The 22,413-nt window shown below is 45.1% G+C and overlaps 1 protein-coding gene across 2 annotated transcripts in view; it reads left to right on the forward strand.

Annotated features, from left to right (window-relative positions):
- Positions 1-22,413, forward strand: part of ADAMTSL3 (ADAMTS like 3) — a 267,862-nt gene that overhangs the window by 163,616 nt on the left and 81,833 nt on the right. For both annotated transcript variants that reach the window (XM_033166904.1, XM_033166905.1), the window contains exons 9-12: positions 7,764-7,921; positions 10,664-10,775; positions 14,005-14,143; positions 20,277-20,327. In XM_033166904.1, coding sequence (XP_033022795.1) covers positions 7,764-7,921; positions 10,664-10,775; positions 14,005-14,143; positions 20,277-20,327 — 460 coding nt within the window. The remainder of the gene's footprint in view (positions 1-7,763; positions 7,922-10,663; positions 10,776-14,004; positions 14,144-20,276; positions 20,328-22,413) is intronic.

Here is a 22,413-nt window from a genome sequence, read left to right on the forward strand (position 1 = left end):
ATCTGGGCTGCTCACGCTCACATTTATTCCTTTTTATAAATAACGTTTATTGGTTTGTCATGAACACATGCACAAACTAACATACAGCCATGCAGGCGTTGGCAGACTTGCACACATTGCGTATTCGGTATAAAAGTTACAGAGATGCAGTAACGTGTAGCCAAGATTTCAAGATGAATCTATATAGCCCAACCACAGTGAATTATTGTGGGGGGGGGGGGCTTATATGGCTCTCCCTATTTTTATAATCAAAAATTCTAATTTCCTTAAATCCGTTTTCTTTTAAACTGCAAAAGTTGGCTTTTAAAGATGCCTACTAAGGGTGTGAGACAGGATCTTGATAACCCCTCAACCCTTGACCTTAGGTTCTCTAAATCACAATTCGGATGTTTCACGGATCATGTTTCAACTTGTGGGTTAAATATATTTTAGCTTCCAACCAGGAGCAGGCAATCTTCCTGCTGTATAGGCAAATAGCAAAGAACTTTATTCATTTGAGTGTCAGTACATCTCCAAACCCTTTACAGAACAGAGTGAATCCATTGGAGCATAGTCACTGTGTGTAAAGTTTTTTTGTGTGTGTGTGTGTGAGTGAGAGAGGAGAGACAAGCTAGTTGAGTAGCTAGTCTGTTACTACTTACAGCATCACTACTCAGGTCTCACAGCTGTGGCTGGCGCTGTGGTTTAAACCGCTGAGCCTCTTGGGCTTGCTGATCGGAAGGCCGACAGTTCGAATCCCCACGACGGGGTGAGTTCCTGTTGCTCTGTCCCAGCTTCTGCCAACCTAGCAGTTTTAAAGTGCACCAGTAGATAAATAGGTTCCGTTGTGGTAGGAAGGTAAACGGCGTTTCCATGCGTTCTGGCTTCTGTCACGGTGTCCCGTTGCCCCAGAAGCAATTTAGTCATGCTGGCCACATGACCTGGAAAGCTGTCTGTGGACAAACGCCAGCTCCCTCAGCCTGAAGCCAGATGAGCGCTGCAACCCCATAGTCGCCTTTGACTGGACTTAACCGTCCAGGGGTCCTTAACCTTTTTACCTTTTAGTGGACTCAGTAAGAACTTTCAAGACTGTAGTAGTGGCAGGTACTGGCAGGACGTTGATGAGTGTGCTTTGAGGAAAGGGGGGCTGGAGTCTGACTCAGGAGAGGGGGGCAGTGATTTGTGGGGACCCGTACCAGCCAGGAGGCTAGAGCCAGAGAAAGGGGAAGCTTCAGAGCTGGAGGGTGGAGCACAGGAGGGAGTGGAGGAAGTGGCAGGTCTGGCCAGTGAAGGGCCAGGTGCTTCCCCACCCTCTCCTGTGCCACTGTCTCCCAGAAGCAGGAGAGGAATGAAGTGGGAAGACCAGAAGCAGCTTCCACTCAGGGATAGACTCTGCCTGCTTGCACACTGTCAGTGGAGGGGCATGGCCCCCTGTTGCTGCAACTGCTCCATAGAGCATGGATATTCAGAGTCATAGAAGCCTTTGTAAGTGTTTGCTTTTGATAATAATAAAGAGCTAATTATACTATGTGTTGTGTGCATTCCTTGGCTGGGCAGTGCCTGTGACAAGTACCGATCTGCACTCCATCATTTTCCAACGTTACACCACTGAGTTGGATTTGTGGCGCTGCAGAGGGGTTATTTTGTACTGTTGGTGCAGCACTTTGGTTTTTTGGGTGTTGAGCGTCATCGCCAAAGAAGAAGCAGCAGCACTCCATCAGCTAGCCTGGCAGCCTGCAGATGGTCAGCTGATTTCCTGAGCCAGTGAAGATACACCTGGCCTAATGAAATCTCTCCACCAATTCCTAAATCTGACCAGCTCACTGCCCCTGAGTTAACAACAGACTCTCCCTTTCTCTCTGGTCTAGTCCTGCTCTTTCCTCAGCTTCCCTACCTGATCTGCTACCCCCAGTTTTTCTGTGATGACCTCTGACCTTGGTGCTGCCTAATGGTATCCGATCTCCAGCCCAGCCATGATAATGTCTCCTGCTTCTTGTTCAGCTGACCTACGTTTGATAGACGCGGACCCCGCTGCAGTTTGCCAAAAACCAAGGCCAGACCTGACACCAACTATACAAACACCTACTGTTGTTAAGGGTTCCTGCACGGAAATTTGCTCAGCTGACAATCGGTTTAGGCTTATATTTGATAAAGACACGTGGCTGGTGGACCCAAAGCTTCCACTGCATAGGCCAAAAGCAATTGTATTTAATATTGCTCCTTTGGCCATCCCATAGGGACCAAATTATGAGTGCCATAAGGCTGCCGAAGACCTTATTCTCCCATGAAGCTGATAATACACACCCTTCAGTTAAAGTTAGTTGGGGTGATACTAAGAAAAATGCTCACCCACAGCAACAAAGCCTTGTTCCACTTAGGTTGTAACTTCATCCATATGCCGACTTTTCTCCTTTTTTTAGGTAAACCTGCACTCAGAATTAAATAGACTTTTCAGGCCATCACTTGCTGAATATGCCTGGAAAGCCACTTGCTGTTATATTTCCAGATGGCTGCCAGTTAAGTTTGCAAAATATTACCTTGCCCTTTGAAGAAATAGCTATAAAAAATATATTACGCATGCAGAGTGTTTTGTGCTCATTCCATTGGGAAGCTGCTATTGACAGGCAATGGCTTAAAGCAGGTGAGAATATACGGGAGCTGAGCTTACAGGTAGCCTGTGGAGCAAATCTTCATCTCTCTGTGTGATGGAATTACTTGGAAAAAATGAGCAGCTGGGTTTAAGCTTCCCTGCTGAAATTCAGACTGCCTTTGCATAACTTTTAGTAGAGAACTGCTTAAGGCATTGGGTCTAATCCATCACTGGCGTTGAGTGATGTTGTTCCAGCAAATGGGTTGTGATTCTCTACATACCTGCTTGTCCATTGAACCATAAGGCCTGTTCAGTGTTTAGATGCTCTGAAAGCCTTCATATATTCATATATATGGTGTGGTTTTTTGGGGGGGGTAGGCTGTATGCCTGAGTCCCTTCTAATTCCTAGATCCAACAAGGATCCAATGGCTGGAATAGCCAGACAACTTTCTTTGCAATGGCCTAAGTGTGGGTTTTTAAGGTAAAAGGATGTGGCTGTGTGCCAGAGGGCAAATGGGTGGGCCCATGGTTTCTGACCCAGATTTATTAATTAACTTTGGTTACAGCAGTCCACAGTTCACATAGTTCAAGGGGAAAGAGGCTATGGCTTAAGTAATAATCTGAACTGAGCCATAGTGTAGCAGTTAAGAGCATGAGTTGGGAGCTCTCTGTTTTAAACTCATCTCAGCAGTGAATGTACTTAGGTGGTCTTATATGAACTTCCATCACTCGGTCTCAGCCCCCACCTGCAATGAGGATGCCACCATACCAGCCTACTTTACAGGGTTGTTGTAACGATTACTATGATATATAAATGTGGCTATTGCTAGCGTTATTTATAGAACATCAAGTGTTTTTATCTCCTAAGGAGTATAAGTGCTCCAGAGCCTACTTAAATGAGTCAAGTTGTTTTTAAGGAAATCTGACAGATTATTTCCTCTCTTTTTTTAACAAATGGGTTTGGGTACACTTCTGTCTAGACACAGTGGACCAATTATATGCCTCTTCCAACCCTGTTGCTTTCATTGGAATTAGACCAAGGATAAATTTGGACCAAAATTCCTTTATCCAGAGAAAGATATTGTTGTTTCTCACTCAGCTGTTGCATTATATCCTTGCTTTTAAAAGAGTTGGGGAATGTTCCTCGTCAAGATAGTTCATAAGGCTGCCTTAGGCCATTCGTGAATATTTTAGGGGGTGTATCAATGGACCTGCATGATTTAACAAATTATAAAGGACACTCGCTGGCCACAATGAGTTGTTGTGGATAAGTTAAGGAACAGGAAGCTTCTTTCGTTGGCGATCACTCGTAGCCAAGTAAGGTTGTCTTCCATAAACATGGTTTTAACGTGTTCGTAAGTGACTATGGAGGCCAATTCTGGATCCACACGTCCTTCCACAGTGGGGACATTGGTTTCTGGGCGGGAGTTGATCACGGTGTGGATTTGCCAAGCATGCCTTCCTCTTAGCAGGTTTCTCCCTTGCGTCCTGAGTTTGAGTGTCTCTAGGACAGGAAGCCATGGAATGCAAGAAGATCAATGGACTGCAAGAAGATCAAACCTATCCATTCTGAAGGAAATCAGCCCTGAGTGCTCACTGGAAGGACTGATCCTGAAGCTGAGGCTCCAATACTTTGGCCACCTCATGAAAAGAGAAGACTCCCTGGAAAAGACCCTGATGCTGGGAAAGACTGAGGGCACAAGGAGAAGAGGACGACAGAGGACGAGATGGTTGTACAGTGTTCTCGAAGCTACCAACATGAGTCTGACCAAACTGCGGGAGGCAGTGGAAGACAGGAGTGCCTGGCGCGCTCTGGTCCATGGGGTCACGAAGAGTCGGACACGACTGAACAACAACAGGACAGGAACCAGACAGTAGGAGTAAATGGGCAATACTTGAATAGAGAGGGGTGTAGAAAGTGGGGTCTTCCAAGCAGGGCTGGACCAAGACGTTTTGGCACCTGAGGTGAACCACAAAATAGCCTTCCCCTCCCTCCGTGGAAGAAGGGGTGAGTGAAGATGTAACTCAAGAACAAGGGGAAGAATAAAGATGTGCGGCAGCTAGACTGGTGACTGGGAATGGCCGCTGGGACCACATAACACCGGTCCTGAGAGATCTGCATTGGCTCCCAGTACGTTTCCGAGCACAATTCAAAGTGTTGGTGTTGACCTTTAAAGCCCTAAATGGCCTCGGTCCTGTATACCTGAAGGAGAGTCTCCTCCCCCATCGTTCAGCCCGGACACTGAGATCCAGCGCTGAGGGCCTTCTGGCGGTTCCCTCACTGCGAGAAGCAAAGCTACAGGGAACCAGGCAGAGGGCCTTCTCAGTAGTGGCGCCCGCCCTGTGGAACGCCCTCCCATCAAGGGTCAGAGAAATAAACAACTACCTGTCATTTAGAAAATGCCTGAAGGCAGCCCTGTTTAGGGAAGTTTTTAATCTGTGACTTTGTATTGTATTTTAATTGTTGGAAGCCTCCCAGAGTGGCCCGGGAGACCCAGCCAGATGAGTAGGGTATGTATAAATAAATAAATATTATATACATTAGGCCCTGCTGCCCCTGTGGGTTCTGCAGTACCTCGCCTTGCCTCATGGGTGTGCTGACCCTCCTTGCAAAGATTCAGTATTGGGACCTGTGCTTTTTAATGTGTCCTTAAACAATCTAGACTTAGGGATGAGCAGCGAGGTAGTTGAGTTCAGTAATGATACCAAATTGGTCAAGGTGGCTAATGCAAGAAGGGATTGTAAGGGGCTCCAAAAGAATCTCTCGGAACTGAGTGAAAGGGCAATAAAATCTGGAATACAGTTCAGTGTCAGCAAGTGTAACACGATGTACCTTGGGGCAAAAAAATCCTAATTCCGCATATACACTAATCTGAAGTGCCAGGGACTGACCAGTAATTAGATCTTGGGTTGATAGCAGAAAGCATGATGAAGATGTTAACCTGGTGCATTTATAATACGCACCAAAATTAGAAATTGTGAGGGGAAACAGTGGAGGGGAAGTCGAATGTGATGCATATGTGGAAGTATGTATCATTTTGTAATATTTTAAAATTCAAAAATAAATTTATATTTAAAAAAGAAGATTTCAACCCAGTGTGCTGCAACTGTAAAAAAGAAAAAGAAATAAAAGATTTCATGTTAGGAGTCATTAGGAAAAGAACTGAAAATAAAACTCAATATGTACTGCTTTTTAGACTGTTTTTGTGTGTGTATATATGTGATATATAGTCATTATGGGTTACCTTGAAGATACTGTTAATTTGCTTTTTTGTTGGTAAATGTACCCCACCCTGAGACTATTTGGTGCATGACAAGTTAGAAATATAATTGAGTGTTCACACAACATAAAAGCTACTTCTGAAAAAATAGAGGAATATAGCATAAATTTAGTGCTCGTTTCTGTGTTATTTGCTTCCAGAAAAATAATAATCCATGGGCAAATAACCTGAAAATGGGCCCAAAATGTGCACTGTAGTTCACTGTATTCAGCGCAGTCTTTAGCATATGTTCCGCTGGGGTGCAAAGATTCGCCCAACGCCCCCACATTTAGTTTAGCCCCCAAATTAACTTTTATTATGCTTATGTCAGACACCACGCTTACACCTTATGTCTTGTTTACTAAAGAAGGGAGGAAAAAGAAACTTTTTTATTTGCTCATTTATTTACAATACAGTTATACTTAAGTATACAACACCACCACACTTAAACTTACAAGTATTGTTTAGGGACCTACTTAGGGGAAACATCAGTCATGTCAAAGGTGCCACTGACCCCGCTTCCGCATAGCAGCTCAATACAATATGTAACATAATATTTTTATGTAAGAGTTAATTTCGTGTGCGCGGCGCCGTTGTGAATGACAAGCGCTGCCGCTGGCGTGGTGTGGTGTGGCATGTCTTTGGTAAATGAGAGCACAAAGTCGAATGTTCTTTAGTGAAACAGTAGGTATACATTTTGGTAATACCTAGGTATATATGTATTTTGTTTTTCTAGCTTGATCAAAATTATTATTTCAGAACAGGTAGATAGTTAAGAGCTTAGGTGGCTTCAGCGGCGGGTGCCTGGCACCCCCCAGAATTCGATGCCCAGGTGCCCCGCACCCCTTGCACCCCTGGGTAAAGACGGCCCTGACTGTATTACCAGAAGTAGCTTTCATGTTGTGTGAAATGCAGGTGCAGTGCAGAAATTAACAGGGAAAGGTGAGGGAAACAGAATAAACTGCTGGGGAAATGCAGAACGAATTGTGTCTTATCAACTTCAGTGGTTCTACTCTGGGGAGGACCAACATCAGATGCAACCCACTATATTGTAGCAGCAGTAGCAAGCTTCTTCAGAAACCTTTTTACAGGGCCAAAACGAGCATATCACGGGTGCCAATTGGGATAACAGTTCCAGAAGTCTTTAAAACATGCTGAAGTGGAATCAGGTGATCCCACACAAAAAACCCCCCACAACACTTTGAATTGGACATCATCTTTCATGGACAAATGTAAGGAATCTGTACAGTGTATGTGCAAAATATTAAACATTGGGATAGCTGTGCACATACATCAATTCTAAGAACTTAAAGATGAAAGCAAAAGCAAACAAACTTTGGTCATATTTTGTCCACTGTGTGAGTTACAGTGATCTGAAATAATACCTCAAAACCACTTAGCTCTGAGATCTAAAGCCTCCCCCCTGTCTAAGCAGTTTGTTGCTCAAGCTCAGTGTCAATAATATATTTGACCAGGAAAAGGGGGAGAGGTCTGCAAGCGAAGCAAAGCTCATTATTCTGTGAGTGTGGATGACAGGCTTGACTCGACTTAATGTCTTTTTTAGTTGTAAGGCTGTTCAAGGCAATCAATTTTCTCCTTATCTGCTGGCCGTGAACCAGTGCTAAACCTGTTTTATTTCTAATGTATGAAAATACATTTTAGCTCCTGCAGAATATATGTAGTGTGGCAATTCATTCGCTTTCCAGAGAATTAGATTAAACAGCAATCCTGGTTAATCCCCTGTCACCCGGCAGCTGTAGTTATCGCCAAAATATATTGCACCCGGCTACCTGCTTTTTTTTACAACTGTACCCCATGCCACTACTTCTTCCAACCTACTTTTTGTTAGAACGTCAATGTTCTGGGGTTTATTTTTGCCTTTCAAGTATTCTCCACAACCCACTGAATTGTGGCGTGTCCTTTTTCTATTTCAGTGATTGAATCAAAGACGCTGCAGGGAGACAGCGGAGAACACAGCTTTGGTGCGCCAGGAACGTTCGTTATTGAAAACACGACAGTGGAATTTCAAAAGGGCCCAGAAAGAGAAACGATAAAAATTCCTGGGCCCCTCGGAGCTGATTTCATCATCAAGGTAAGGTGCTGCCTCCCTCGGCTGCGCAGTCTAAAGATCTGGCTGCCAACACAGTTGAAACAGCTCTGTATAAAAACGACAACAACAGCCAAAGGGAGAGAGGGAGGGAGAAGAAGAAGAAGCTTAACAACTGAATTAGGATTTATAAGGTGTCATGTGCTCAGGCCCAAGGGTAGGCAGGTGGGCTGCTGTCACATAAGCAGGCAGCCTAAAGCCAGCCCACATCGGCACTGTTATGCCAATTTACTAGTCAATGCATCCCCTCAGAGAATCCTGGGAACTGTAGTTTGTTAAGGGTGCTGAGAGTTCAAAGGTTTCTGTTTCCTCCACAGAGCTACGATTCCCAGAGTTCCCTGGGAAGAAGGATTGCAGCTCTGGGAGGGGAATAGAGGGTCTCCTAACAACTTGCAGGACTGATAACAAAGTACACTTCCCAGAATGCTTTGGGGGTGGTAGCCATGGTTGTTTAAAGTGGTACCATAGAGCCTGAATGTAAATGTGGCCTGATTCTCTGAAAGACTGTTGAGTTACTCCATTTCTTACATGTATTTTGTGGCCAGGTGGGTTGGTGCCCTTTGATCCTGGCGTTCTAATCCCAGGAAGTGGATTTAGTAGCTAACAGAAATGCCTGCTGCTTGCCAGCCATTGAATATTCTCATATTTATAGACCACCTGTTATCCCAAAGATGTTAAACCACATTGCAAATGTACATACAGCAGTCCCTTCGCCTCTCAAACGGAAAAGTGGAAGCTATTGTTTAGCCCATTTTACTATCCAAGTTCAGACATTTAAGGGGAAGAATATGGTAGCCTATTTAAATTGCAGAAGGCGTTTGGTCTGGCGAGATGGGGATATTTTGTATGAGCCCAGCCCAATTCTAAAGCAAGTTATTCGGGATTTAATACCTAGTTAATTTAAGCAGCACTTGATTAAAAGTGATTGCGGGTTAGAGACCACAGCTTCAATACCATTTGTTAAAGTTGCTTTAGAAATAAGACCCATGGACTTTGAGTGAGATCAAACCCCACCTGTTGACTCCCACAGTGGCTTACATAAACTTAGGGCTTAAGCAGACTTCATTTTTCCACATTTCCAGGCACAGTTTCTCACTTTAAAGTGCTGTGTCCGAATGCATTTTTTTTCTTTGTCTCAGCACTTTTCCTGTGAAAAACCTGCTCTTTACTGACAATCCTTTTTGGCAACCCACAGAAATCCACATTGCTGTTTGTTCCAATTCAGCAGTAAAGAGCAGGCTTTTGCAGGGAAAGCTCCGGGGCAAAAGAAAACAAAAAACAAAAACGTGCTTGGACACAACTCTTTAAAGAGTCTTTCCCCCCCCCACCTGCTTTAAATCCAGTAAGCAGGTAGCATGGCAAGCTCCCTTGGGCAAGAAGAAGGGCAACCACTGAAAAGGCTTTGCCCTTTGTAAGCTTCAGAAAACGAGGCAGTATCAAAGGAGGGCAAAGAAGGTGTTGAGATGGGAGCAGGTGTCCTCTTGACTGATAGGTTGCTTGAATTGTACTCCTGCCCTGCCTTAAAGGAACTCTGAGAAGCCAGCAGCGGAGCAAGCCGATCGGGCGCCTGGGGCGGCACGTGTGCCCTGCACCCAGGGGTGGGGTGAGCCAGGGCAAGACGCTCCGCGGGGCCTCCAAGGAGTCTGCCTGCTTCCTCCCACTCAGCCACCCTACAGCTGAGGGGGAGGCAGTGGGCAGACAGTTTGGGGCAGCGCGGAGCCTGCAGGCGCCCAAGCCGCTGCATCACTCCCAGGAGAGATGTGTGGCTCAGGTGTGCTGCAGGCCCCGCGGTGAGTGCCGCCCGGCATTTTGTCACTCCCCTCAGTGGTGACACACGGGGTGAACCGTCCCCACCGTCCCCCCTTCCTCCACCCCTGAGAGGAGCATACAAGGTTCAGCTGCCCCCATTTTGTCCTCACAAGGTAGGGTTGCTAAAGAGAGAAGAACCGCGCCCAGGTCACACAGTGAGCTTCAGCCCTAGGTGGGCATTTGATGCAAAGTGTTTGCAACCTCAGTCCAACACTCTAATACTGAAACCATTGGCTGAGAGGATGTGGTTGGTTTTAAGCTGCTTTTGGTTTGAAAACGTTTTTGATAGTGTTGTTTTAATGACGTGCTTGCTGCATTGCACTCCTTTGGGAGGAAGGATGGGATATACATTGAAAATAGTAACAACAACAACAACAACGTATAAATAATCACTACACCCACTGGATCCAATGTGTTCTAAGCCTTTAATGGTAGGCAATGCTTCTCTTCACATGTCACACACTTCTTCAACATGCAGGTGCTCCAACATATGAAATGGGTGGTCCACAACAGCTCCTAATCACGGGGATTTCCAGTTCATATGAACTCCTTCTCCAAGGGTGCAAAACCATGGGTGCCTGTGCAGCTGGGTGCCAGCAAAGGAGCATTTACTTCATCTGCAGGCCATCTGTGCCACAGAATGGAGAAATGGCGCCACTGATAACCTGTGAACTGGGGCAGTGATGCTGACATAAACGGCAGAAGATAACAGTGCCTGATAAACAAAACCCTTTCTGCTTTAAATTATAGTACTCCAGATTTCCTGCTTGCAGTGTTTCTAAATTCCCCCCTTGCCTTTTTTTTTGGTTTTGTGCAACGCCGCTTTCTTCGCTACGCTTTGCGCACGAATTATTCTGTGACAGGCCATAGAGCGCTGGCCCTCGGTATACAAATGTGTTGTAATGGGACTCTCTCCAGACCAGGTATGCTGCCCCCAAAGACAGCGTGGTCCAATTCTTTTTCTACCAACCCATAAGTCATCAGTGGAGACAGACAGAGTTCTTCCCCTGCACTGTGACATGCGGAGGAGGTGAGTAACGGATGTGCCTTGGGAGTGTGTACAGCTGTGGATTTTAAGTGGTGGATTTACAGCTTTCTAGCTGTATTCTTTTAAATAAAAACGCTATAAATTCATGCTGGGTTGTAACACTGAGCTCCTCCCTGTTTGCAGTGCAGAAGGCCAATATTTGCAACTAGTTTAGTATATGGTGATGTTTTTGGTGTAGCTACCAGGGCTTTTTTTTTTCAGCCAGAACTCAGTTCCGTCCCCTCTCAGGTGGGCGCCAATGCCATTATAAAAGAACAAGGGAGGTGTTCATGGTGAGTCCCGGCACCTCTTTTTCTAGAAAAACAGAACTGGTAGCTACTATTTAAAAAAAACATCAAGTCGCATGTTTCAAAGGCACACTGGAAATGTAGCTATTATTTTGGGGAAATAGATGTTACTAAGAACTCTGGCCGCAAGTTTCAACAACAAAGATACGTTTACTCGTGAGTAAATTCAAATATGGTATCAATCCTGTTAAGAGTTACAGTTTTAAATAAAGATAATGGTTTCACATTGAAAAGTCTCTTGAAAGTCTTTTAGAGGTTTTTTTTTTAAAGAAGTGTAAAAAATATATAATTTCTAATTCTTTGATTCTTGAGTAAATGTGGCGTCTTAGAGAAAGTTTTCCTGTGTTTTCTATGAGTTTCCCACCGGGAAAAAACGAGCTGAGGAAGGCATCTACTCCGAAACGGGGCCCTGTCCTGGTCTCCAGTTGTCTCATCATACATCTGACTCGTATCGTAGAAGCCCTTACATCAACCTCTAAAAGACTTTCAAGAGACTTTTCAATGTGAAACCAATTATCTTTATTTAAATCTGCAACTCTTAACAGAATTGATTACTATATTTGAATTTACTCACGAGTAAACGTGTCTTTGTTGTTGAAACTTGCGGCCAGAGTTCTTAGTAACATTTATTTCAGTGTATTTTGCAATAAGAAACTCCAACTTAATTCACCATTATTTTGGGGAAGGCATAGTGAGTGTTTAATTTAACACAACGTGCTTCAGAGTGCTTCTCACTAGTCTTTATGATAGCTTTAAAAGACTGGCAGGTATTTGTATTACTGTATCATAGGTGGGGGTAGGGTGAAACAGAGGTAGCAGTGGTTTGTCTAAGGCAGAACCCTGCGTTCACCAAAGGGTACAGTGGTACCTTGGTTCTCAAAATTAATCCGTTCCGGGAGTCCTTTCAACTCCTGAAACCGTTCAAAAACCAAGGCTCGGCTTCCGATTGGCTGCAGGAGCCTCCTGCACTCAATTGGAAGCCGCAGAAGCCGCGTCGGATGTTCGGCTTCTGAAAAACATCCGCAAACCGGAACGCTTACTTTCGGGTTTGCGGTGTTCGGGAGCCAATTTGTTCTACAACTAAGCCGTTCGGGAACCAAGGTACCACTGCAATGTTTGATTTATTTAATGGGAAATCATGTGTTGCTTAACTGCACATAAAACCTTTAAGCGGTTTACGAAGAATATAAAAATACACATCAGCATTGTCAAGAGCCAGTTTGGTGTAGTGGTTAAGAGCGGCAGACTCGTAATCTGGGGAACCGGGTTCGTGTCTGCACTCCTCCACATGCAGCTGCTGGGTGACCTTGGGCTCGTCACACTTCTCTGAAGTCTCTCAGCCCCACTCACCTCACAGAGTGTTTGTTGTGGGGGAGGAAGGGAAAGGAGAATGTTAGCCGCTTTGAGACTCCTTCGGGTAGTAAAAAGCGGGATATCAAATCCAAACTCTTCTTCTTCAATAAAAATCAGTGTTAAAGACAAATTCATTTTAGACAGCAAGTTGAATTAAAACAATAGATTAAAATAGGCACCCCCAAACTCGACCCTCCAGATGTTTTGGGACTACAATTCCCATCATCCCTGACCACTGGTCCTGTTAGCTAGGGATGATGGGAGTTGTAGTCCCAAAACATCTGGAGGGCCGAGTTTGGGGGTGCCTGGTTTAAAATGTAAGCTGAAATTGCAAATTAAAACACACAACAGCTTTACATGTCTGGCTAGGATTGTGGTGCACAGAGGGCTATAGAGGGAAATGGAAGGCAGGGCATTTTTCCATTCCACGAACTTCATTACAGTTATAGAAGGAAATTTAGGATGCTAGCCAATACCTTTTTTTAAAAAAAAGCAACGGTGACTGATCAAGGCACTGTTGCAGGCAAGGGAACGGGATAATTGTGCAAAATGTCCTCTCCCCGGTCCTTCTAAGTTACCGCAGCTGCTGCTGCTCTTTAATGGATCTGCAGGGACTGTGAAGGCTTGTCCATCACAAATGTGCCACAGAGTTTGCAAATCTGCTCATCTGTCCAAAGGTCTGGGACCTTTTCAGTGACGAGTGTTTGGCCTGCGTGCTGTAGTTGGCGCAAGTGGGGTCGATAACAGGCAGCAGGTTGTTTTTGGTTTTTTTTAAACTCGCATCGCTGTTGGCTGAGAGAGCGCTGGCCTCAGCCGATTGAAATGAGTCCTCTTGAGTCACTGGGCTCAGCTGCCGAGGAGTTATGAAATGTTTATGAACATTCCCAGCCCTCGGAAGGCTTGAAAGTTGTCATCGCACAAGCCCTTACAGGCACACGGGGATGTGTGCTGTTGGAGGGAAGAGGTGCAGCGAGAAAAGATGGCATTACCAAAGTGTTAGCTGACCGATGGAGCGTATGCGAGAATGTTTGCATGTGCATGGAAGAGGGGTGTGAATGCACTTTGCAAATAGTGTTTATGTTCATAGGGGGCATTACGAGTGAAGGTGAGATGTGTGGAGTTGGGGGCACATGTGAGAGTGGAGGAGGAAGGGACACAGAACACACAAATCTATCCATATATCCTTGGTTGCTGAATGCCTTGGAACTGGTACGTTTCGGCTCCCGAACGATTGAAAACCGGAAGGGTTAGGGTTAGGGGTTAGGGTTAGGGTTAGGGTCAGGGTTAGGGGTTTAGGGGTTTAGGGGTTTAGGGGTTTAGGGGTTTAGGGTTAGGGTTAGAGGGTTAGGGTAAGGGTAAGGGTTAGGGTTCCGATTTTCGGAAGGTGAATGTCCAGTGCGGTTTCCAATTGGCTGCAGGACGCTCCTGCAGCCCATCAGAAGCCGCGCCTTGGTTTTCAAACAGTTCCGGGAGTCGAACGGACTCCCGAAACGCATTCTGTTCGAGAACCAAGGTACGACTGTATGTTGGTTTCCACTTAAGTGCAATGCATATTCCTCTCCCCGATGTAGGTTACCAGCTGAACTCTGCAGAGTGTGTGGATATCCGTTCAAAGCGTGTGGTGCCAGATCAGTACTGCCATTACTATCCTGAAAATAAGAAACCGAAGCCTAAGCTGAAGGAATGCAATATGGATCCCTGCCCTTCAAGGTTTGCATTGCAAATTTATAAATGGATGGGTGGATCCCAGTCGGCGCACTGGGGAGCCGGGTGTCTGTGTCAGTGGTGGAGGGAAGGTTTTGCTTTTCAGTAAAGAAAGGAATAGTGACGACCAGTATTATTTTTGCACCCTCCCCCCCCAACTGTGAATCGGTTCATTTGATTCAATGGGTGCTGTGATTCTGTCTGTACAACTTAGAAATTGAACTTACTATTCTTGGGCAGAGGTAGCCCTCCAGATGCTGCTGGGCTTTAAGTCCCATCCTCCCTGATCACTGGCTGTGCTTGCTGGGGCTGATGGGAGTTGTAGTTTAGCAGCATTCGGAAGGCACCAAATTCACTGCTGCTGTTCTTGAACAAGAAGGGCTGATCCAAAAGTTTTTGTCATTATTGGTAGGGAAAGAAGGGATAATTTAAACAGATCACTTTCAGACAAAGATTATATATGCGCAAATTTTATTTATATTTGGAACGTATTTGTCGAAACCATAGTGACCCATGAATTAATGTATATTTGAGGGAAACAATAAGTTCTTCCATTTACATATATGTTATATAGTTCTGTAGTCTTAATTCACTGCGGGAGGCAGTGAAAAATAGGCGTGCCTGGCGTGCTCTGGTCCATGGGGTCACGAAGAGTCGGACACGACTGAACAACAACAACAATCTTAATTATATTTTTTGTAATAATTGTTTAGGGTTGCTATATTTCGAAGAGCAAAAAAGAGCATGCCGTGACAGCCATTCAAAGCAGATGAATGCAATTTGTCCCAATTTTTATTCCTGAAAAAGAGGACTTGTCCCGGAAAAAGAGGACACATGGCAACCCTATTTATTGTTGTCTTCTTCTGCCTTTTTAAAAAAGTTTTATGTATTATTTTTCTTTCAACTCGTAATATACTTAATTTTTTTAAAAAAGATGGAAATTAGACTCCGAAATTAACAAGGCTAAATAGTTTATCTGATGGGTTAATTCGATAAAGCTAACTCCCATATACTGAAAAGTCATGCAAGAGTAGAGGAGGAAGGGGTATCTATATTTTTCACAAACAGAGCAGTTGATGTGCATTGTATGTCTGTTTCTCTGACACTGGCTGCCTTAGTGGAAGTGTTTCAGCTTTTACCACAGTCTGGAAGTAGCCTTTCTTAGACTTGGGAAAATTTGCTTGATTTGGAGGCAAATTAGTAACTTTTGCTGCCTATGAATGCTGGAGAAATGGCGACATACTTTGAATTTTGTTTTAATTATTGGGATTAAAGTTGGTGATTATATCAGGGTTTTGGGGAAGAAGAAAACAGACTGACTCATGGTTTGATGATAGATATTTCTGGAATGCTACGTGCGAAATAAAGGGAGCATTGGCTAACATGCAAGAAGCCAGAGCAACTCATTATTTGGAAGTTTTCATTGAATTAAGCAAAGGGTATAAAGAATTGCAGCAACACTTTCACTGGCTCCAGATGCTTCCAAGAGAATGCAGGGACAGCTGGAGAAAATGTTAGCCAAACAGTCAAGAAAGTGGTCAATTAATTCTGCCTTTGCTTAAACATTTTTCAGCTGTGAAGCACAGCTTTCAGGTAATACGGATCTCAAAGGTCTACTGATTCAATACGTGAGGAGGGTATTCCTTGTACCAAACAGAACACCACCTTTCTTGTTATGAGCCAAAGCTAGTCTGTCAAAGTTGTCATCTTCACTGAATACCAGGATGGTAACAGGATAAAATTATTCTATGGAAGCTTTCAAAGTTAGCACTGATTTATATCCCAGACAGTGACTGAGTTAAATCAGTCACTAAGTGAACCGCTGTGATAGGATCCTCATGTGAATTTTTATTTTATTTTTGTTTTTGTTAATGCAGGCAGAATAGAAAGCTTTGGAAGTGGTTAGGCAGCATATTTTGGATTTAGATGTTCATGACTTGTTGGCAGAGATTAATCCTCAAAGAACATCGCCCTCTTCCCTAAGCCACTATATATAACAAAACTTACATACTTGACCTAGCTAGTTTTCTAGTTGTGGTTTTTGTCTATTAAAAATGAATGAGTCAAATCCCATATGGCTGACTGGCAACACAACTTAGAATAAACGGTGAATGGAAAATGTCAGATTGCAGGGGGCTGTCAATTTTGTTGTTGAAGAGTTGAGTTAAATTATAAATGGGTGGGAGTCTGTCTTTTCTATATTGAGTGCTATAGGTTTTTTATATAGTGTTATTGTTGTAAAAGGCATTGGATAGTGTACTGGATTATGTTTGCTTACAACATAATTTGGATGATGTACTATTATATGACTGATAGCCTTTGGCTAAGCCAAGAGTAACCAACCTGGTATCTTCCAGACATTTGGGACACAACTCCCATCAGCCCCAGACAACATGCCCTAGGGTCAAGGATGAGAGAGTTGTAGCTAATAATAATAATAATAATAATAATAATAATAATAATAATTTATATGCCACCCATCTGACAGGGTTTTCCCAGCCACAAAATATTAAAACCACAATAAAACCCCAACCATTAAAAGCTTTCCTGAACAGAGCTGCCTTCAGATGTCTTCTGAAACTCAGATAGTTTATTTCCTTGACATCTGATGGGAGGGCGTTTCACAGGGCGGGTGCCACTGCCGAGAAGGCCCTCTGCTTGGTTCCCTGTATCACCATTTCTGGAGGTCACCATATTGACTGTCCCCAGACTAAACAATGAAGGTCTGTAGGGCTGGGCTGTGGGCAGCTGCCTGAGGTGAGCCATGAGTTGGGAGTCAGAAGCTGTGTGTCGATCCAAGAGTCAGGACCAAAAAACAAGCCAGATTCCAGGACCAAATGATAACCAGGATTACAGGGGCACTCGGAGCTCAGGAAGGCCTTGGTGCTCATGCAAGGCTCAACTGAAAAAAAGAAGCCCTCCTCCTTTCCCAAAATGACCCAATGACCAGCCTGGGCGGGCAGTGTCAGTCTAGGGCAGGCATAGGCAACCTTCGGCTGTCCAGATGTTTTGGCCTACAACTCCCATGATCCCTAGCTAACAGGACCAGTGGTCAGGGATGATGGGAATTGTAGTCCAAAACATCTGGAGAGCCGAAGGTTGCCTATGCCTGGTCTAGGGCCTGAAGGTACTTTACTGTTGTAGTTCAGCAGCTTACCACACAGGGCAGCTACACACAGATGTAGTAGCTCTTGACAACGGCGGTGCCTCTGGAATTTCTCTGAGCATGTCACATGAAGTACAAACCGTATCTGGAAATGCTAGTGCATCCTTAACTCCCACTGTCTGCTCAGGATAATATGAATGTCCAGCTCCAAGAGGCATAGAGTGATGATTGCATCCAATATTGTTCCTTATTTTTTTGTAAGGCACACATCAACCCGTCTGAAGTCACACCAGTGTGCCCCAGTTTGGGAATCATTGATCTACCTGAAGCCAAGATCTCACATGCATTCCTTTCCTTTTAGACACTCATCAGTCAATGCTTTGATTTTTTTTTCCTTAAGGGTTACAGGCTCCAATGAAACAAAATGAATGCAATGCAAAGGAAAGGAAGGGAAAGGAAAGATGCTTGTGGTGCAAAGACCACACGGTGCCGTTGCCAAGTTCCTAAAGGCTGCTGCTGCAGCGTACATAGACCATATTGAGTTGCACAATGACATTTAAGGCACGCTGGCTGTTGGACCGTCTGGTGCTGTTTCCTGGCTCTGCTAAAGTATCTTAAAATAACACTACAGTATCTAGCCCAGAACCTCACATTAAAATGCCAGCTGGCAGAGCTGGAGATATATCCAAAGGAGAAAAAGGAAACGCTCTCGGTGGATTTCATTTCCTATAACTAAACTGTCCTGTTTCCTCTAATCCCAGTCGAACGTAATCATCGATAGCGACCCCCTCAGAAGCGTAGATGCTCAAAGCTCACCAGGCCTGTTTCTGCAGACCCACTCTGGCAAAACTTGAATACAGATCATAAAAGGTTACAGAACCTTCTGGAAGTAGGATGGGAGCTTTATAAGTAAGGGGGGGACATGTAATACGAGTACTTTCCATTAATATCAGCACTATAAAAGCAAAGGCGCTAAGATGCTATGGGGTGAATGTTCTGCTTTGTTTCCCGTTGCTCCTCCTTGTGGGTGTCAGGGCCCAGCCAGGGTTGTGGGCAGGTTGGCCCAAATCCACAGCTGTAGTCTATTCTCTTCCGTTGAGGCCCCAGAGGTCAGTTGCTGGGGTGGAGATGAGGTCTTGAGCTGAAGCTTGTGGAGTAGATGGCAGAGGCTACTTCTTTCTTGACCAGTAGGGTAGGCATGTGCCCTACTTTATAGAGGACAGTCAGCACTCACTTGGAAGGAGTCCTCTATTTGAAGAGCTGTCCTGGTCCAATCTTCATTTAAGGATCAAGAAACCCTAAGAAGGGAGAGGAAGAAGAGCACTGAAGTAGTTGTCTATTAACAGTTGTGAGTCAAGGCCCCGCTCCCCGCTTTGTGATGAAATAAGACACATGGACACAAGTATTTTAGGTTAATGGGCTAAAAAACTTTATTGTTTACAGAATGTGAGTGGTATTGGCTTAGGCCAGGGGTCAGCAAACTTTTTCAGCATGGGGCCGGTCCACTGTCCCTCAGACCATGTGGGGGGCCGGACTATATTTTGGGAAAAAATAATAATGAATGAATTCCTATGCCCCACAAATAACCCAGAGATGCATTTTAAATAAAAGCACACACTCTACTCATGTAAAAACACGCTGATTCCCAGACTATCCGTGGGCCGGATTTAGAAGGCGATTGGGCCGGATCTGGCCCCCAGGCCTTAGTTTGCCTACCTATGACTTAGGCATTGGATCCAAACAGACTATACTTGACTCCTGCCCACTCTGAAGGGAGTCACACAAGGGTTAACAACCTGTAGGGGGAGCTTGTTGATGCAAATCAACTGGAAGCTTTCCCCTAGAGTCACCGGAGGGTCGTGCCATGACCCTAGCCACCACCTGGGCATCGGACAGGAACCACAACCGCCGGATTCCTCTAACGGAATATCCTTCAAGGAGAGGGGTAGGTGATGGCCACAACCTCCCCTCCAACACACAACGCATTTTCCAGCGTCTAACCGCCTAACCTTACAAAGTTGTGATGATTTGCCACAAGGTGGTGACAAACCAAGTGGCTGGTGCCAATCTGCCAAATGGAAAAAATTCCTACCAGGCCCCCTGAACAGACAACCAACCGAGGTCCATAGCTAGGTCAGGTGCTGAAGCAAAACCTAGAGGGAGGGAGGGAGGGAGGGAGGGAGGGAGGGAGGGAGGGAGGGAGGGAGGATGATCCAAGGAAGCAGGAACAAAACAAGGAAGAGCTCGTGGGACCGCAGCCATTTAAATGCGGCTAAACCACACCCCTAGCCTAGGATTAATACATGGTAGATTACAGAGACTGGGGGTGGATCTACACACAGAAAAAACGCTATAAAGAAGTCATAAATTAAATAGTTATAACAAGAGGGGGAAGCCTATGTAAAATTGCATAGAAAAGTTTTGTGCTCTACAGCGCCATTTGGTGTTGCATGTTTATAATGCACTTAAAACGCTGTTGTTGTTGTTTTTTTACTAATGTAGCTTAGTCCTGGGAGAACAGCTACCTGCCCCCAAAGGGCGTACAGTCTGCAAATAGTAGCAGGGGAGACAACAGAGTAAGAGAAGAATTATGTGATTATTTCAGATAGCTCATACTTAGGCTTAGTTACAGTAGGATATTGAGGGTAGCAGGCTATCTTGTTTGTGGCTTTGCAATGCATATGGCACACACAGCTCTATCCTTCATTATCTTGTTGCTGCTCCCAGCTTTCACTGCCTGAGGTAGCTACTTCGCTCTGCCTAATGGGAGGGCTGGCGAGATTCTGCGAGAAACTTTGCAACAGGGCTTTGTTTTTAGGACCTTTCACGGGAATTGCATAGAAGCTCGAGAACAAACCAGTTCAGTTGCTAAGATCTGAATGGGTTCAATAGGCAGCGCGAGGGATACCCACCTCACAAACTAGTTGTTTCCAGAAATTCTGATGGGTGTTCAAATGAATATATTCATGACACAAAGGAAAGCCTAGCCTGGTGTTCCGCAAATAACTTTGCAAATTCTTGTCTTGTTCACAGTGACGGATTCAAGGAAATCATGCCTTACGACCACTTCCAGCCACTTCCTCGGTATGTATGGCCTCTATAAGATGCAGGTTGCTGTTGAGATTAGCCTTCCATTAGTAGTATAACACAGTGTACCATACTTTTCCGTGTATAAGACGAGGGATTTTTACTCAAAAATAATGTTAAAAAACGGGTTGTCTTATACGCGGATAGTGCGTGGGGTGTGTGTGATTGGTTGCGGGTGCAAGTAAGAGCTTGTCAGCGGTGATTGGTGGCTCCTGCAAGGACTGCTTTGGATTGGTTGTTGCTTCGGAAATTGGGTGGCTGATTGGTTGCTGTGGCAAGGGTTGTTCTGGATTGGCTGCCGCTTCAGCGGTCGGGCATGTGATTGCCGTCTGTTGTTTTTGAGCGGGCAGACGCATGTTGTCATTGGCAACATGAGCGATTGTCAGTGTCTCTCAGTTGGGTTAGTAATTTTCAGCACCCCCCCCCCCGAAAAAAGCTCAACAACTCTGGGCAACCCCCCCCCAAGAAAGCTCAGCAACTCTGTGCAATCCCCCCAAAGAAAGTTCAACAACTGTGGACCGTCTCCCCCCCCCCTTTTCTTAAATTTGAGTCCCCAAAATAGGGGGCGTCTTATACACGGGTGCGTGTTATACACGAAAAAATACGGTAATTAGTTTGTATCATTTGTTCAGATGCCTGCCAACCCAAGATGAAGACTAGCAGTAACTGTTTGCCATAGATGGCATGACTGAGCTTGACAGCCCATGACGTTGAGTTCTTGAGATAAGTTCGCACCGAAGCACATGGCACTTAAAGAGCGCGACCTGCCACTAATGCACTTGCCCACTTCAAGTGCATGGGCTCCATTAGTAAGTTATGTGCAAGATAGCAATTGTTGAGTATAGTGTATCAATCAGCTAAATAAAGCCAAGTCCTAGCAAAGGGATTTTAAAAACCAACACTCCAGACTCAACACTGCAGATGTGTTCAGTGGGACAAAGTCCGGAGGGGGTTGATTGACAGAGGGCATTCCAAACCACCATCACTCTCAGAGAATTGAAGGTAGTATGATTTTTCATTGCCAAGTAATTGTGGACTTGCTTCACTATTCTCTCTGCTTATGGATTTTGTGGGGGTTTCCCAACGCTTGTGATAACAGCCAGACCAGGATAATTGAGCAAACAAATACTTGGTCCCCAAATGTTCCAGAGCAGGAAACAGGCAATACAGTAGTGCCTCGCAAGACGAAATTAATTCGTTCTGCGAGTGCTGTCATCTAGCGAAAATTTCATCTTGCGAAGCACGGACGGGGGAAGCGCGGTTTGACAGGGAAAAAAACGCGAAATTTTTTCGTCTTGCAAGTCGTGCCCATAGGGAAATTCGTTTTGCGAGTCACCCTTTCGTTAGCGAATGCCTTTCGTCTAGCGAGTTTTTCGTCTAGCGAGGCATTCGTCTTGCGAGGTACCATTGTATTTGGTTTGGTTAGGTGTGGGGAATTTTTGGCTTTCCAGATGTTGCTGAACTTCAACTCCCATCAGCCCCAGCAAGCATCGCCAATGGCTAGGAATGATGGGAGTCATAGATAGCAGCATCTGGAGGCTTCCAACACTTGACCTAAGATGTGTCCATTTGTTTATTTGGGCCCCACCTATATTTTGCGTTAAAATGGGTTTTGCAGGAGGGCAGGGGTTGAGCATTGTGAAAACCTGCATACAGCGGTGGAGGAAGCCTCTTCGCTGTCTGGGGTGGTGGTGCAGAGGCATGCGTAGTGGATCCGGCCAGCGCTGCTGCGAGCCGGTGAACGAGCGGCGGGTTGGGCAGGCCCCGTCCATAAAGAAGCACGGACAGGGTGCCAGGCGGTAGGGGAGGGGCTAAGGAGTGTCACCCACCTCCCCTGGAACCGGGGGTGGAGCACCCCCTCCGCCCCACCCTTCCTACGCCACTGCCTGCATAACCTCCGAACAAGCAATAGTTGGAGGGATACGCCTGCCTCTGTTGGCAAATGCATACTCATATAAAGCACTCATTTGAACTGTGTTGTCTGAAATGAGCTCAAGAACATTTTAATGACCCAGTCGTGTAGGCAGAGGCCAACTTGTTTGGCTTTTTCCACCTATCAGCAAATAAGCAGCTCTCATGTGAC

The sequence above is a fragment of the Lacerta agilis genome, chromosome 13, assembly GCF_009819535.1.
Source record: "Lacerta agilis isolate rLacAgi1 chromosome 13, rLacAgi1.pri, whole genome shotgun sequence".
Taxonomy (NCBI): Eukaryota; Metazoa; Chordata; class Lepidosauria; order Squamata; family Lacertidae; genus Lacerta; species Lacerta agilis.